General features: G+C 44.2%; 1 protein-coding gene across 1 annotated transcript in view; it reads right to left on the reverse strand.

The window, feature by feature from the left end:
- The window catches only part of ADAMTS12 (ADAM metallopeptidase with thrombospondin type 1 motif 12), a 307828-nt gene that overhangs the window by 185312 nt on the left and 103978 nt on the right, over positions 1–18538 (reverse strand). The window contains exon 3 of the mRNA XM_074952423.1: positions 6291–6465. Coding sequence (XP_074808524.1) covers positions 6291–6465 — 175 coding nt within the window. The remainder of the gene's footprint in view (positions 1–6290; positions 6466–18538) is intronic.

Below are 18538 nucleotides of genomic sequence, written 5' to 3' on the forward strand. Positions count from 1 at the left end.
GGCTTGCAGAGGCAGGGCAGAGTTTAGGCACTGTCTCTCTGGCTGTGGACCACCAGGCACACTCTCTAGCTGCAGACTTCGTGTCTGACACCCCGCTTGGCAGTAGGGACCTGCAGTCCAATTGCCTAGGCCCTGAAACTAGTGCCAGCTCTCCCAAGCCTCCCCAGTAGCTACTGTGCATGTTCAGAGTTCCACTGAAGCAGTGGACCCTCTAGCTTACTGCTTTCCTCTTGGGGAACATAGACAGTGTCAGTAAACAATACACAAAAGAGAATTTCTAAATTCACACACACTTTACACAGAGAGAGCACAAGAGATGTACAAATCTATGAAAACAACAAAAACTTGCATGCAAATCCTTACCGCACCATCCTCTGGAGCCAAAAGAAGGTGAAACTATATACAAAAGTATAGATTTATCAAACCTGGGTTCTTCCAATTCTTTCATATGGATATGAAAGATGGACATTGCTTAAACAAATATCAGGAGGCTTGAGGTACTTCATATGCACTGCCAGAGGTGACTACTGGGTATGTGATGGCTTGACTTTATCAGTCATAAGGTGGTATCATTGATATCAGGCCTCAAGAGGAATGACATCATTGGCCACCACTGGCTGGCTTTTTGGTCACGTTGCCCACCTTGGAAACAAAGTCCCTGAATGTCGGATTTGAGGTCAGAATGGCTCACTGACCCATCATGGAATGACAACTGTTGTATGCTCACTCGTGATTAACGTGGCTGCAACAGATCAGTAATAATCCTGTGAAGCTCGTAGATGCCTGGAATACAGCCATACATTCAGTGCCTCTGACCTTTGCTGTCTAAGTGTATTGTTGTTGTTTCCTCAACATTCCAAGAGGCCCTTGGGATTTGGTTAGTGTCTGTTTAGGGAGCCCAGGATTCTCCCCCTCCTCCTGCTTAGCCTTGTCTTCTGGTTCTGGTCTGCTTCCCTCTCTGCCTCTCTCTGAAATGGCTGATGAAAGAGCATCCCTTTTATAAAGTTTAGTCCCTTTTGTCAGGTGACCCCTACCCCAGTGACTTCAAGTCCCTCATCAGGTGACCAACTGTCTGATTACAAGGCCACCTGGGAGAACAGGTTTCTCTGGGCTGTAGCTAACTCACATGGAAGGGAGCTTCCATTTGAATACAAGATCCTGCAGGCTAACAGCCCTTGATTGCTCTGCATTTTTCCCCCTCTGGTAATTCCCAGTCCAGGATGGAGGTGAAGAGACAACAGTGAAGGCACACTGCTATAGTGTTACTAACAAAAGGGTGTTCCCAAAACAAATACAAGTGGGTAGTTTGATATAGGTTATGTCTACACTTACAGTGGCGTGTAGAGCACAGGCACTACCCGTGTACCTACATGTGACAGTGAAAGACTCCAGCCCGGGGAGGCAGTGGGACAGTATGCTGCTAAAAATACCCGTGTAGACATGGGAGGCACTGTTTAGGCATGTAGAGAGCCCGTGTATGGTATATACCATGGGGGTTCAGCCAGCCACGTAGGGCCTGTGACTTACTCTACTCACCTAAGCCGCATCTCACTAGCTACACTGCTATTTATACCCATGTTAGCCGGGCGTGCAGCATCTGTCCTCCTCCAAATGTAGACATAGTCATAGACAGAAGCATACATTAATCCATCACAACCAGGAACCCCCATTCTTTTATTTTTTAAATCCATGTCTGATATTGTCCCAATATATTTCCATGTTAATTCTTCTAAAAAAACACCATAGGTAGTTTGAACTGTTTCCGAGAGGGTTTTTTTTTAAAGTCTCCTAGGAATTTAAGACTTTTTAAACACACAAAAAGATTTTCTAGAAATGTATTATTCCTGAGACTTACGACAGTAAAGTTAGCCTGGCTTAAAATGGTTCAGCATTAAATATTTCTTTCCACAAACAAGCATTTCCATGATTATTTCTTTGCCAAATCTGTCCAGACAAGCAGAAAGTCCTTTTCTATAGGGAGACTACTGGACATATTGAAATATTAGTGTCATAGGGGACTGAACCAACTCCCATTGCCATCTGTGGAAAGGTATCTATAGACTCCCATGGGAGTTAGATCAGGCCCTAGATTTGGGCTTCGACAATTACATTTCCTCTTGAGAGAGTCTCCATGTTCACCGCAAACTAACTCATGCTCTTTGAAAAAAGTGTGCATCTAGTGAGCAATCTGCCAGTGTAAGAAAACTTTGCTCAGCCAAACCACCGCATAGGTGCTGGAACTAAGGATGCTGAGGGTCCTGCTGCATCCCCTGGCTTGAAGTGGTTTCCATTATATACAGGGTTTTCAGTTTGGCTCAGTGGCTCTACGCACCCACCACTATACAAATTGTTCCAGCTCCCCTGACCATAGGTAGAAAAAGCAGCTTCCATTTCTACAGTCAGTTAGAAAGAAACAGCTGGTGCTAGTGAGTCCTCACAATGAATACATTCAGAATCTGAGATAGAGGAGACTGGCTTAGTGGAGGAATTATTTTTTCCCCTCTGCAGTAGAGATGGCTCAAGTCCAACCTAATGTTTAACTAGTTTGAAGGAGAATTTTGGACAGAGTAAGATACACACAATACACCCCCTCTATACATTCCATCACTTAGAACAGAAGAAAAAAGATGTACGTGGCTTCCGGCTCCTGGTGCTATAAAATAGTGAACTCAGCATGCAAGTCCTAAATCTTATTTTCATGTGAAATTAGCTGGGAAGGGAGGAATGGTAGAGAAAAGATTTTCAGCAGTATTCTAACACATTAAGACTATGCTTTACTTAATGTTACACACAAAAAAACTATGTTAAAAGAAATTAAGGTTGCAAAGTCAAGCACTCAAAAGTTAGTAAATGCCAGAATTAAGGTTGTCGGTTTAGCCTTAATTTGGTCCCCTTCTGTGTGCTCGTTCTGCGACAGTCTTTAATAACATGATTACATACTATTTTTTTCCCCCCCACACAGGACTCCACCTCATTCAGTGCACAGAATGAACAGTGCTCACTTAATGAGAGCTATTCAATATTTCGCTTTCTTCTCATTGTTCCATGGATAGCCCTAGGCTCTAGTTACTGCACACTATTCAAATCCTGCTCTGAAGAAAGAATTATTAAATTTTCTCCAGGGCTTTTCTATGGTGCTCATCCCTATACTATCCAAGTGCTTCACAAACATTAATTAACCTTCATAAAACCAGGGTGAGACAAGGAGATACTATGCCCATATTACATATGGGCAGCTGAGGCACAGAGAGATTAAGGTCCAAAGTAGCCACTAATTTTGGGTGCCCAATTTGAGATCCCTGGGAACCTGGTTTTTCAGAGTACTTAGCAATATAGAGCATTTTAGATATTCAAGTACAGCTCCCACTGACTGATTGCTCATGTCAGCAAATCGCAAATATTACTCAAGGTTTACAGCTGTAGAGGTATGTGTGGGGGCTGAGAGAGGAGGGAGAGACTGTCTGCTCCTTTTACTCCATAATTAGCAGTACATATACTTAAAACTTCAGCAGCAGTCATGGCTCAGAAAGACAGGAGTCCAATTATCAATCGGTTTTCATCCCTGGAAAAGAATTAGCCTTTTTAACCACTATAATTTCAAACATATTCTCAAGCTAAATACACGGCAACTCCACTTCTAGAAATGTATGATTAACCTAGCTGTAGTCCCTGTAGCACAGGGGTGGGCAAACTTTTTGGCCCGAGGGCCACATCGGCATTGCGAAACTGTATGGAGGGCCGGGTAGGGAAGGCTGTGCCTCCCCAAACAGCCTGGACCCCGCCCCTTATCCACCCCCTCCCACTTCCCACCCCCTGACTGCCCCCCTCAGAGCCCCCAACCCATCCAACACCCCCTGCTCCTTGTCCCCTGACTGCCCCCTCCCGGGGCCCCCCCCACCCATAACCACCCCCCAGGAGCCCACTCCCTATCCAGCCCCCCCGCTCCCTGTCCCCTGACTGCGCCCCTGACCCCTATCCACACCCCCAACAGCCCCCCCCAGGACTCCCACACCTATCCAACCCCCCCGTTCCCTGACTCCCCCAACCCCTATCCATATCCCCTCTGCCTGACAGGCCTCCCCCCCGGGATTCCAACGCCCCCTGCTCCCTGTGTGCCCCACCCCCGGAACCTCCGCCCCATCCAACTGCTCCCTGTCCCCTGACTGCCTCCTGGACTCCCTGCCCCTTATCCAACCCCCTTACCATGCTGCTCAGAGCAGCGGGAGCTCGCAGCCCCACTGGAGCCAGCCACGCCGCTTGCACTGCCCAGCAGGAGCGGCAGGCCAAAGCGCAGGCGGCGCGGCGCACTGAAGCTGCAGGGGAGGGGCTGGGGACCAGCCTCCCCAGCCGGGAGCTCAGGGCCGGGCAGGACGGTCCCGCAGGCTGTAGTTTGCCCACCTCTGCTGCAGCAGATCGCCGACTCATCGGCACGGTCTCCTCCTGCTGGAGGTCCAGGAATTAGCTCAATTCCAGCCTCAAGAGCATCTCCTGCTGGCTGGTGCCTTGGCTGCAGCATGCTCCACATCCCTCCTGGACCCCAGTGCCCTCTTATCTTGGAGTGCTGCCCCACAGCAGTCTCCACACTCTGGGTCTCCCCTCTGAGCGGAACCCATACCCCCTATGCCCACCTTGCCTCCGTGGTGACTGCCAATCATCATCTAGCCCCCTTTCTCTGGGGCAAATTGTAGTCCATAATGGCCACTTGGCAAGGGGGTTGGACCAGCTGCCTTTGCCTATCCCTAGGCTGCACCTCTGCAGCCCCAGTACCTCCTTAGGCCTTTAACAAGCCTCAGCCTGGAGAGTTGCCAGGCTGGAGCTCCCCAGCTCCACTTGCCTTTCCCCAGCACTGTTCTGCTTTGGGTACCCTGTGCTCCCAGGCAGCTAGGCCCTTCCCAATCCAAGGCTGGAGTGAGCTGACCCAGCCCTTCCCTTCACCCTTGTTATACTGGCCCAGCCGGCCCCAATTGGCTGCCTCAAGCCTGCTCATGATTGGCTCCCTGTGGCAGCCCTTTCCCAGGGCTGTCTTTAACCCCTTCCAAACTGGAGCGGGGTGACCACCCCACTACAGTCCCCTAGTCAGACTTCCTGCCAATTAAGGATTTTTTTCCCATAGTACATTTACTAATGTTTTGTCCAGGCTAGATTTAAAATTTTCCAAATGGCAAGGAACAAATGCAGTTGGTGAAAGGAGGACAGACAGCATCCTAATCAGCAACATATTACATACTGTAATTAGGGGAGAGCAAGAGCAACCTACTGATATGTTCCTTTTATTCCAGGGTCTTCTAACCAACAACAAGAATCGTACTCCAAAGAGTCACAGTAGTGTAAGAACATTTAGATCATCTAAGTAGCTCCTCATATAACTCGTATTGTCACAAACAATACCTCAAAAATTGTTACCTAGGACAATGCACTAGAGCAGTGGTCCCCAATCTTTCTGTTGCTATAGCATATTCATGTTCCCAGAAGAGTGTGGCAGGCGCCGGACGACCAGCCGTCGAAATGCCACCAAGAAGCAGCGTCATCAAGAAGCGTTGGTTGTCCGGCGGCCGCACTCCTCGGCGGCGGGTTGTCCGGCAGAAGCGCTCCCTTGTCAGTAGGCGGGCACACATAAATGCCCTGGCGGCGCCATGGCACCCACAGGCACCACATTGGGGACCACTGTACTAGAGGCACTTTAATACAGCCAGGTACAGGGCTTTAGATATTCCAATAATAGTCACGTGGAACCCTGAAATATTGATACTCACCACAGAGATGATACCCAGAACTGATATAACTAAAACATGGCATGGTAACATTCTGTTTAGTTTTTCTGATAGTGTGAATGGAAAGTTGGTATCATTAAAGCCAGAGGGACAGATCCTCAGCCAGTGTAAGTGTACATAGATCCACTGAAGTCACTGGGGCTCCACTGATTTACATCAGTTGAAGATCTGGTCCCAAGCTTCTGGACCTATTTGAGTACTGCCTGGTGTGACTGGCAAAGGGCTGCAGGGCTCTGCATAGAATGGATCAGATGGATACTCACAAGCTTCACCTCTTATGAAATATAAAATTGAAATTACACTAGGGTTAAAATACATATAGGAAACCCTGAAAATCACTCACAGTAAGCCACAAAACTGTTCTTATGGAGCTCCTAATGCACCGTACTACTAATTCCTGACTTCTATGTTAATAGAAAGCTGCCAGTTGGAAAAGAAGGGTGTAATTATTTGTGAAGGAAAGGCTGGGTTAAAAAAATTTAGCAACCAACAAGCAAAAAGCTCCAACAAAATTCATACCATTCAATCCACAAGCTTGTTCCTTGTCTGTTGTGGTCTCCCGCCGTTGCCTTAAAGCATTTTGAAGGATATTTGCCCTGTAGATTATGTGTGGGTATGCTATTCCCTCTTCCAGTGGATGCTTTTTCACAGGCTCAATGAAGTAGTCCCCATGGGGCAGACGGAAATATCCAGTCTGAAAATAAGTACATAAATGTTAATTTCAACTGCACCTGTCCAGCACTCTGATTCAAATCTGAATGAGTCTGGATGTTCCCTCACATCAGCAGCTTTGGGCTTTTCTGATAAGTTAGCCATGTTTCACTCAACAGCTTTAAATGAAAACAATAGGGTTTGTTTGTTTTTTACTCCTTTTTTTTCTTTGTAACATAAGATACCAAAAGGGAAACTTTGAAGTCTTGCTAGGAACTCAGAACTTGAGGGTAATAAAAATGGAGGATGTTGCCATGACAACTCACTAGCATTATCGTCCTGCTGGGCCCAGCTTACAAGAGTTGCTCACATGAACTCCTTTCTAAGAAGCTCTGCCCCTCTTTATCATGGCAAAGGTTGTCAGACTTCAACAACGCTGACAAAAGAGCAAAGTTAATCAGTCAAAATGCTGCATTCATGATACAGTAGAATAGTCTTTTGTTTTCCTAGGGGTATGCACCTGTGCCCTAGACAACAAAACTTGTATAGAGGCTGTTGCACAATGGGGAAGAATAATTCCCTCCACTGAAGGAATTACAGGATGCAATTTCATGGCCAGTATTATACCGAAGCTCAGACTAGATGGTCCTAATGGTCCCTTCTAGTCTTACAATTTATGAAAGCGTTACTCTCCTCTGACCTCACAGTGAAACAGGGGTGTTTTTTCCATAGATTTTAAGGCCAGAAGGAACCATTATGATCACATAGTCTGACCTCCTGCATAACACACGCTGTAGAATTTCTCCCAATTTCTCCATCAACCTCATAACTTCTGGCTGAGCTAGAGCATCTTTGATTAAAGACATCCAATCTTGATTTCATGGGATTGTTTTAAAAACAGGACAGCACAGTCACTCACTTCAGCATACACATTGGACCAATAGCAATTCTGCTTATAGACTTGCTTTAGATCCAACACCAGCTGCACATCACCAGGCGTGTGGTAGATTGATGATCCTCCCCAGCCATCCACCCTCCCTTTTTGTCTCATTCTGGTCCCTGAACTCTCCTCCTTTCCTAGCTTCATACAAGGAAGGCAGAAAAGATCACCTGGCAGACGCACTCCAGTCTTGCATAGCCAAATTCACAAGAAAGGATAGACACACGTGAAAGAAAAATCATCATATTCTCAATTCCCCATGTCAGCAAGAATAATTAATCATGAGCTATGTGTATTACCTGCCCCACAGCCAGCCCAAGTCCAAGAAGTCCAGTACGGATCCAACAAGTCCTGCTCCAAGGTCCACCCTTCTCCAGACACTTGCTACAAACCTCCAGTGCCCAATCCACACCTCTTAATGTCCATAAACATCTTGAGTTGAGGGATTGGGGTGCAGGTATTCATAGCCTGTTTTTCCTTGTGCATTCCCCAAGGGGAAGGAGGTGGGAATTGAATTAAATGAACTTTCCTCTGAGTTTTTCTTATCTGCATCATTAATGCCTCTATGGCAGCATCTTTCCCTCCAGCCCAACTTCCATTGCAAATGAAAGTAAAAATACCAAGGTTGCTCTTCTTTAAAAAAAAAAAAAGCCTTGTGATTTTATTGAGGATGTCAATATAAACCTCAAGACCCTGTGAAGGTTTACAGATTCTGGATTAGGGCTCAAGTTCACAAAGGTTTACTGATCTGGGTTTAAATGAGAATATAAATAATAAAAGAGTCAGGAGTCCCAGTTTTTAGCATAAAAACAAAATATACAAATCAGCTCTTCATGAGATACCATAAATCAAGGCTACTTTTGAAACAGGAGTCTGACAAACAATATTAAAGTACACAAATCCTAGCATTAAATCTGTGGTCAGCACAGATAAAGATGTCAAGCAAGCATGAGTCCAACAAATAGGAATGCAAAGGAGAGGCTATACAAGGCTAGGATGTTATATCAGGGTTGTATTAAGGCTACTTACTTAGTAATGAGAGGCCAGACTTCTCTTAAAAAGAGTGGGTTATAATGACAGTACTGCCTCCAAAACCCTAGTTCCAAACATCCCAAATTCTTGGAGAGTTTGGATCTCTATCTGAGCTTTATGCTCGGGCCAAATAATGTTGTATATAGTATAGAAGTTTGTTTAGGAGCTAGTAAACATAGTTAACACAACCTGCCCGCAGGCATCCCCACCAAAAACCATATTTTTTGCTGTGGATGGAGTATTTGTTTTCGGAGTCTTCTAGCTTCTCACTGTAATAAATTGTCCCAGGTCACCTCTGTTTTGAAACCTACAAAACTTGACAATAGCTAGACAGCTGGTGTGCTGTGATCACTACTTATTAGGCTAATCATAACAATCTTCTGCCCTCCCATAACAGTTTGTTGCAGCCACCTGTTGGGTCTCATATACTTATGTTCAAAGCTTTATGAACCAGAGAGTCTTATTTGTGTGTGTGCGTGTGTGCATGCAGTACCTAGCTAAACCCATGAGAAGAACCTCTATGAGCTACCACAAAAACAAACAATCAGGAGGTCTCATGGCAAGAGCTGTACAAAACTTTGGTAAATGAAACCTGGAGAAGGTTACTGGGTTCAAAGATTTGTTACAAAACTTGAATCTCACAGAGGTTTGCAAACCTTTTATGGGAACTGAGTCAGCCCAGCAAACTACCCACCCTCTATCTCTCTCTCCAATAGATCCTGGCTCACCCTTACCCGTTGTTGTGGTCTTCAAGGTGGTGGGACAGTTGGTCTGCAATCCTCTCCAAAGTCTTCAAGTAGTGGCAATCTTTAGGGGCAACGAAATGGCACACTCTCATTGAGTCTTCAGGAGGCAGAGCACATGGGCCTGCTCTTCCTTACCAAAAAGTTGACTAGTGTCTGCAGGAGGGGAGGGAAGGAGTCATGCCAGTCCTCCTTTTGTACAGCAGTGGGACTATGAACTCCTCCTCTGGTCCTGCTGCTGTTACTACTATTCTGTTCTATAAAAGTTCTTATATCACCCTCAATCACTATATAGCGTCTGAACACCTTAGAGTAGTGCACTGAAGTGTGACTAACATCTCTCATGTATGGTTTATTCTCCCATTCTCTCCCCAGGGGGAGAAGTGTGTGTGCAGTGTCGTGTTGTGCTAGAATATGATTTTTGTTGTTTTACTTACACCCCTCCTCTCTTAGAGAAGGCAACATCAAAGAGGTACACCTTGTAATTGGAGTGGGAGGTGGTAAGATTTGTAACGGTCTTTTGTTTCTAAGAGAGTTTATTCCAGTGTGTCAGGTCTGCCCACAAGAAAGCTCTGTCTCCTACCCAGATGACTTTAACCCTTGTGATAGAAAGTTCTATTGTGCGTCAGGAGTGGAGCTGCTGATCATAGTCTTTATCCCAAAGCTTTAGTAGGTCTTTAGATGTACTGGGCCCAGGCTTTCGACTGTTTTGAAGATAAGGCTCAAGACCTTGAACTTGACCCGATATTCTGTGGGAAACCAGTGTGGCAAGTGGAGGACAGGATTGATGTGCTTGTGATAGCCCATGTTGCTGTGGAGATGTTCTGGCCCTTACACAGGGTTGCTGACTCATGATTTTATCATGAATCTTGCAATAGCTGGTGTTTGTCTTAAAGGCCCATTTCCTGGAATCCTTATACTAAGGGAGAATCTAATAAAAGATTTCATGAACTCTCAGTTGTAGAGAAAAGTTTGAAAAGGCTCAATACACAGCAGCCAAACAAGAACTCAAAATGTATTTTAAAATAATCTACTGATTTATTAATGCCTGGCTTTGTCAATATTGCTTATGTTATTCTGGGTTGACAGACCTCAGAAAACAGTTGTCACTGAAAGGGAATCATGAGACTCACAGTAAAACTAAGGTTTCAGAGTAGCAGCCATGTTAGTCGGTATCCGCAAAAAGAAAAGGAGTACTTGTGGCACCTTAGAGACTAACAAATTTATTTGAGCATAAGCTTTCGTGAGCTGCAGCTCACTTCATCGGATGCATGTAGTGGAAAATACAGTGGGGAGATTTTATATACACAGAGAACATGAAACAATGCCACTACATGCATCCGATGAAGTGAGCTGTAGCTCACGAAAGCTTATGCTCAAATAAATCTGTTAGTCTCTAAGGTGCCACAAGTACTCCTTTTTTTTAGTAAAACTAAGGAGTACTATAGCCATCTGAACTAAAACGACTTATAAATGCATTAATACTGAAGCAATCCAAGATCTCAGAGCTATTCCCAGGCACAGGGAAAAATGTTTACTTGCTACATGGTAGTGACCTTACAAACATATTGGGAGGATTAATGTTTGTTCAGCACTCTAGGATCTATTAAGTGTTCAGTTATGGGGCATCTGTGTCAGCGGACATTTTCTCCCATTTTCTGTTGTCTTGCAGACTTACGCTCACCAGCCTCTGGACCATATTGATAGTTAGACATTAGCATGACTGCAATGAAATAAAATGGCTGGGATGAAACTGATCTACTGTTCTAATGCCAAGGGATTGAGCAGAATGTATTATATTCACTATGCAATGAATTTGCTTTTCGACAAGGAGAAAGCTCATGTAGAGAGAGTCAATTTTCATCTGCTATAACAAAAATCAATTTGCTCCACAGCAAGTATTTATGAATTCTACATTCTACTCACTTATTGGACTTGTCTGAACCTTCTTGACAAAGCAGGTATGCCGGATCTGGGGGGGGCTCACCTCGGGTCTCAAATACAGCCTCCTCCTGAGGTCTTTTTCCCCAGTTTATGAACAGATGGCAGAGGAGAGCTCATTCAGACCCTGACTTACACGTGACTGGTCAAGTACTCTCATGTGGTGGCCTCTCTAAACCATTGCCCATATCTAATGAGATGAAACGAGGCACTATGCTGGGACCAGTCCTCTTTGCTCTCTTCACAGCTGTTCTGAATTACGCAACTGACAAGCTTTATAATGGCATGTACAGAACTGGTGGGAAAGTCTTATGTCTCCAAAGGCTCATGGCAAAGACAAAAAAGTCCATGAGGAACTCATATGTGAAGTCCTTTTTGTGGATGATTGTGTTCTACTTTGTCACAATGAAAGCAACCTACAGTTTATTCTTCACAGGTTATCCGAAAAAACTGAAGAGTTTGGAATCACTATCAGCCTGGAAAAAACTGAAGTCCTCTTCCAATCAGCCCCATTAACCACTACCACGGAGCTAAACATCACCGTTCATAGTATAAAATTAAAGACCATCAATCACTTTACATACCTTAGCAGAACCATCGCAAGTGACGGTTCCCTGGATCAAGAAATATCAAACAGAATACAAAAGGCAAGCCAGGCTTTTGGAAGACTCCAGCATAGGATACTCAACCTGCATATCATCAAACTGTCAACAAAACTCAACTGAAGAAGAGCTCGGTGTCACTCGGAAGCTTGTCTCTCTCACCACCAGAAGCTGGTACAATAAAAGATATTACCTCCCCACCTTGTCTCACTAACAAAACTGATGATATACAATAAAAGCTGTGTTATCTGGCCCTGTACCAACCAGAAAGCTCTATAAACCAGCATTTCTAAGCTTCATAGAAGCCGTAACTGGCTCAACGTGGCTCCCCGGAAGCGGCGACATGTCCCTGCTACTCCTAGGCGGAGGAACAGCCACGAGGGGTTTGGAGTGCAGGAGGGATGTGGGGCATGGGGTCTGGGAGGGAGTTAGGGTTAGGGACGCGGCTCTGGGAGGGAGTTAGGGTGCAGGACGAGGCTCGGGGTGCCAGATTTGTCCTAGGCGGAGGCGCAGCAGGCAGCTCTGCCTGCTGCCTCCGCCCACAGGTGCTACCCCTGCAGTTCTCATTGGCCGCAGTTGCCAGCCAATGGGAGCTGTGCAGCCAGCGCTCAGGGTGGGGTAGGGGCAGTGCACGGAGTCCCCATGGCAGTTCCTCCACCTAGGAACAGCAGGGACAGGTCGCCGCTTGCAGGGAGCCACCCATGGTGAGCGCCCCCCAGATCCAGCACCCCATAACCCTTCCCATGCCCCAACCCCCAGCCCCACACCCAAATTCCCTCTCTCTTAGTTAACTGGCATTTTTCACTTACCGGCACCCCCCATTCTCCCAACACACTGGATAAAAAAGATTTTACTGTACAATGCCTCAGTGATTGTGTCCCTTTTATACTGGTATGAAGCATGGACAACTCACTGCAGACACATCAAGAAACTGGAAAAAGTATCACATGTGCTGTCTTCACTCTATTCTGAAGGTCGGCTGGCAAGACAAAGTTTCAAACATTAACATCCTTGAAAGATCAAAAACAATCAGCATCGAGACAATGATTAGCAATGATCAGCTTAAATGAATAGCTCATGTTACCAGAATGGGTGATGAAAGACTCTCAAAAAAGTCTTCTTCAGTAGATTGAAACATCTTTAAGCAGAATCTCAAGTCATGCGGTAAAAATACTGATAATTTCAAAGACACATCCTAAGACAGATCTGAATTGAGAACATCTTTCACTAAGATTGTAAACACTTTGAGAAAGACAGAGGCAAAAACGTGATTGAAAAAAGGGCCAAGCATCATGCCAATTCTTCAGTGACAGCTTACACCTCCCATCTGACATCTGTTCAAGACCTTGCTCCTAAAACAGCCACAAGAGAACACACATGATGCAATTGTCAGATATGACATATAACCATATAATACATATGCTGTTACCCTGAAATCAGCGCATGGGTTGCTCTTAGGTCTATCTTAATGGCAGTTTGCATCACTGCCACAACATGAAGGGAAAGCAAACAAGAGGAGCAGATAAAGGAAAAAGGTGGGAATGGCAAAGAAGATTCTTATGATGTAATGCAGATTCTCTTGACTGGATTCCCACCCCTAGAAATCAGTCAAAAAACTGACAAATGGATCACCAACATCTTCCACACAGTTCTGCACATCTGGCACAAAGATGTTCTCTTTTTTGTTCAACATCTTCATTAACGATCTAGATGATGGGATGGATTGCACCTTCAGCAAGTTCGTGGATGACACTAAGCTGTGGGGAGAGGTAGATACACTGGAGGATAGGGATAGGATCCAGAGTGACCTAGAAACATTGGAGGATTGGGCCAAAAGTAATCTGATGAGGTTCAACAAGGACAAGTGCAAAGTCCTGTACTTAGGACAGAAGAATCCCATGCACTGCTACAGGCTGAGGGACCGACTGGCTAAGCAGCAGTTCTGCAGAAAAGGACCTGGTGATTACAGTGGACGAGAAAGCTGGATATGAGTCAGCAGTGTGCCCTTGTTGCCAAGAAGACTAATGGCATATTGGGCTGCATTAATAGGAGCATTGCCAGCAGATCAAGGGAAGGGATTATTCCCCTCTATTCGGCACTGGTGAGGCCACATCTGGAGTACTGCATCCAGTTTTGGGCCCCCCACTACAGAAAGGATGAGGACAAATTGGAGAGAGTCCAGAGGAGGGCAACGAAAATGATTAGGGGGCTGGGGCACATGACTTCTGAGGAGAGGCTGAGGGAATTGGGCTTATTTTGTCTGCAAAAGAGAAGAGTGAGGGGAGATTTGATAGCAGCCTTCAACTACCTGAAGGGGGGTCCAAAGAGGAAGGAGCTAGGCTCTTCTCAGTAGTGGCAGATGACAGAACAAGAAGCAGCAGTCTTAAGTTGCAGTGGAGGAGGTCTAAGTTGTCTATTAAGAAAAACTATTTCACTAGGAGGGTGGTGAAGCATTGGAATGGGTTACCTAGGGAGGTGGTGGAATCTCCATTCTTAGAGGTTTTTAAGGCCCGGCTTGACAAAGCCCTGGCTGGGATGACTTAGTTGGGGTTGGTCCTGCTTTGAGCTAGGGGTTGGACTAGATGACCTCCTGAGGTCTCTTCCAACCCTAATCTTCTATGATTCTATGAATTTTTTAGTAACTATCTAGAGAACGATGAGCCAAACTTCTTTTGGGGAGGATCTCTCTCTTCTCCACCACACACACAGTTGTTTCACAGAGTCCATGTTCATTGATGCTAATCAGAATAATTTTCCCTTACAACAAACTCTGTGCTTGAATAAAGAGCAACTAATTTACTATCAAGCACTTTTCCTTCTGAACCTCAACCCTCTCAGTGCCACAGTAACCTCCCTGCTCTCTAGCTTGGTTGGAAGTGAATTAAACTACACTGAATTAACGCCACTTTAGTTTTGAATGTGTACACACACACACACAGGTTTAATGCAGTTTAACTAATCCACTTTAAATTCATACCTTTAGGTGAGTGTCCCCATGTAGACAAGCCCTGTGAGAGGAGGGATTAAGTGGGAACATGTCATACTGCCTTCTACATGTTATCTATTGTTGCCTCCACAACAGCTGTTGGTCTCTTTTTACCATCAGTTCAGTGGAGAAAGGAGACATGGTGGGAAGAGGCAGCAGCCCATTGGTGTTGCACATGAAGGCATCTTTTCTCAGGCTGGGAGCCATCACTAAAACTATATTGCTGTTAGGTGGGCAATTTAATGGGCATACTTCAGTGACGTTGGCCCTAGTAGCAACAGAGTTGAAAGCATCCCCTGTTATCCAATACCAAAGATTACGGATGGTGGCCCAAGATTTGTAGATCTTGCAAGAATGGGACATTGTCAACTCCCTACAAACTTTTGTTTTGCACGGAGTCTTAACGCTGCCGTACCAAACAAAAATACACAAGAGGCCTATCCTGGTTTCCAGCTCTACATATTAGGCTCCACTCACATGACCGTGGGATTCCCAGCTCACATACACGTACTCATAATACATCAATAAGAGCTAATGCAAGTATAAGTACCAGCGTAGCAACAGAGGCAGCAGCAGCACAGCTTAGCCACGCCGAGTACAAACCCACCTGAGCCCTGCGGGTACATACTCAGCACAGCTAAGCCATGTCCCTGCTGCCACCACCCCTGCTCCACTACTATCTGTACTTGCGGTAGTTCTCATCAAGCTACTGCGAGTAAATGCGTGCAAGCTGGAGATCACATGCCTGGCTCCTAGTGTAGACATAGCCATAGATTCTATGGTTATGGCTGAATGAGTAACCAAGACAGACACCCAAGTGTGTAGTATCCTACACTTCACCATTTACAGATGGCAATACAGTGTTTGCAGACATACCAGAGATTTAAAATGTTCCCCCTTTTTTTTTTGTCCTGTTTGTGTAAAGTAGAGATTGACAGGCCAATTTTGGAAGAAATAAAAGCCCCTTCAAAACTTTCATCCATTTCTTGTACTGAACCATTTTGCACTTTCTAACAATGATCTGATAAACTTATCTCATTTCCACTTTTGAACTGTGACAAGAACTGGAGGTGCCACACTCCATGAGAAAAGGTGTTCTCGTGCCATTTGCAGCTGTCACTGCTATGACAAGTATGGGTAATCATGAGCAAAAGGCTGCTCATATGAGATTTCCTGCAGTCTCAAGAGGTTTGGGAGCGTCCACATGATTTGTCCATCAAGAACAAGCTTTACCCATCACTAGCTCACTTGTCAATGGCACCATTTGGTAAATGACAAGCTGTTTATTGAGAAGAATGAATCCATCTGTCTCAAAAATCAAAGAAAAAACAATGAGATACTCTGAAACACTAAGTAGTATTTTATTCACAATGGTCCCTAAATCTCACTTCTTTCATAAAGTCTTTCTATAATAACCCAAATTCATAAATCTTTTAAAACTAGACCCAGGAGACCCAAAATATTTCAGATAAAGACAATGCAATGATTATCTGGGGCTAATTGTATTCATGTAGGAACTATGGTTTCCATACGTACACAGCATCATGTACACCTGCCTATAAGAGCTATATGAGGGCTGAATAAAGAACAATGAACACAAACACAGACTCCTATTGGTATGTGACTAGTTTATTATATATTTCTCTGTGCTAATAATAAATATCAGCACACTGTACATTAGCAAGAATAAATAAGATTATATCACTTTTTCTACCCTCAGGTATATCCATGATATAAAAATGCTATTTCAATACTAAAAACTAGATACATTATATTTCAAACACAAGCCCTCTCAGGGGAACAACTGACATAAAAGGAGTTTGATTGCCTGTTCCCCATGTTAAAAAAAGAAAGGCTGCTTAAGTAATTTTGAAGCCAAGTTAATAAATAGGAAAAAATATACTGTCCTCAATTTCCTGTTAATTTCCTTTAAATGAAATGTTGTTTTCTGTGTGGATCAATGCTGTTTGTGTAGAAGTGATAGTCCAAACAGGTCTTCCGCTTAAAGGTATATGCTGATGGCTCACACAGCTCCCATAACACATTCGTTAATTAATGTAATATACTGTGGGATCTGTATAGTATATAAGTCACGAAAGGTAACAATCTGCACTGAATAGAAGAAAGCTTTAATTATTCTTCAACTTAAGAGCTTTAGTTTGTTACCTTTTTGTAGTCAGCACTGAGAAAATTTCCTTTGCTATTATATGAGTTATATATAGTGTTCTTGAAAGTTTGTTATTTCCTACCCTTTGTTGTCTTCTGAATCATGAACATAAAAGCAATGTAATAAATGAAGGTGAAGAAACTTAATCTAGAAGCCCAGCAGAGGTCAAATTGACAAGTGAAACTTCATTGCAAGAAAACATGTGGTCTGCTGCCTGTACCACACAGTTTGGATGACAGGATGATGAACTCTGCTATCTGAACTGAAACGCATTCACACTGGAGGTGCCCTATTTGTGTTCATTGCCAAACACCTGTCTCCATCTTTTCCCAAGAAAAAGTGATACTGTAGTACAACTGGCATTATTTAACTCAAGCGTCTTTGTGAAAAACTACCGCATGTACCTGGAAGAGAGCTGGCTGGGAAAAGGTTACTGCCTTCTACTCCTCTCCTACCCCACCCAAGGAATTTTGGAAATTATTTGACTTTTCAGCAAAAAAAATTGAAAACTGAAGTCGAGCTGGGGAGCCCAGCACATAGAGGAGAATGGAAGCATGAGCTACCAAAACGACAACTGCCAAGAGACACTGCTGTGGCATATCTGAATCAATGTTTTTGGCTGACGTTTTTCACGTGTTTAGTTTTTGACAATAAAAAGGACAAAATGAAAAACCAGAACACAACCCCAAGGATTTTCCATGGAGAGCAGAGACGTTTCATGAAAAATTTCACTTAGTCAAAGACCCAATTTTCCAGCGAAAGAACTTTCACAGAAGATTTTTGACTGGCCCAAAATGGGAACCTGAAGTAAACTTTTCCCTACTGGGAAAAAGGAGTGGGGAGAACAACAACTAGGTCCCGTCCAGCTGTCGTATCAACATGCCAATAACTACACTCAACTCTGTTTCTTCTTTTCATCAAGCCTGGACAGAACAGCTTCTCTTCTCTTCCAGAGCCTGGCAGAGATAGGCAGAGAGTGCCTGGATGAAAGTTAAGTGGTTTACATTAACTCCAGTTAAGACTGATCAAAACAATTATAATCCAGTTTATCTGCATTAAAATAAACTATGAGAAAATGGAAGGGGAAAACAAAGACAGGGTAAGTCCCATTCTCACTGATGCCCAAGCAATGCACAGCTGTTACACACATTAATATTCATGGCCAACATCATTTGGATATCATCTGTCCTAACCCACCAAGAAACTTTCTGATGGGCTTCCCAAAGCGTTGAAAGCAAATGTTTTTTTTAAATCCTCACGCTGAAGAAGTTCATTTAAAAAAAAAAAGACCTTTGTTCACTCTCTAAGCCATGGCTTCCTCTTTTATTAACTTTCACATATCTGTCTAGCAACAATGCCATCATCCTTTAAATGCACTGGATATTACTGTTCCATTGTGGGAGCTGTTCCACATAATAGTCACTTATCCATGTGGTTATGATTGCCCTACAAGCCATTGCTTGAAGATCTGTATCAGTCTCACAAAACATATTGCCTTATTGCTTGTCCTCATGGTATACAATTATCGGTGGATGAAGCCATCCACAAAAAAAGGTAGATAATTGTCATTTGGCCATGTATCTGCTTGGAGCCACATTAATTTCTGCATGGACTTCCGCTTGGAAAGCCACAGGATTTAAGGGGTTCATGCCATACAGAACAGCTGCTTCTTCAGCCACCACACATCTTTGACCACACACAGCCG

Source organism: Natator depressus, chromosome 5 (genome assembly GCF_965152275.1).
Source record: "Natator depressus isolate rNatDep1 chromosome 5, rNatDep2.hap1, whole genome shotgun sequence".
Lineage (NCBI taxonomy): Eukaryota > Metazoa > Chordata > Testudines > Cheloniidae > Natator > Natator depressus.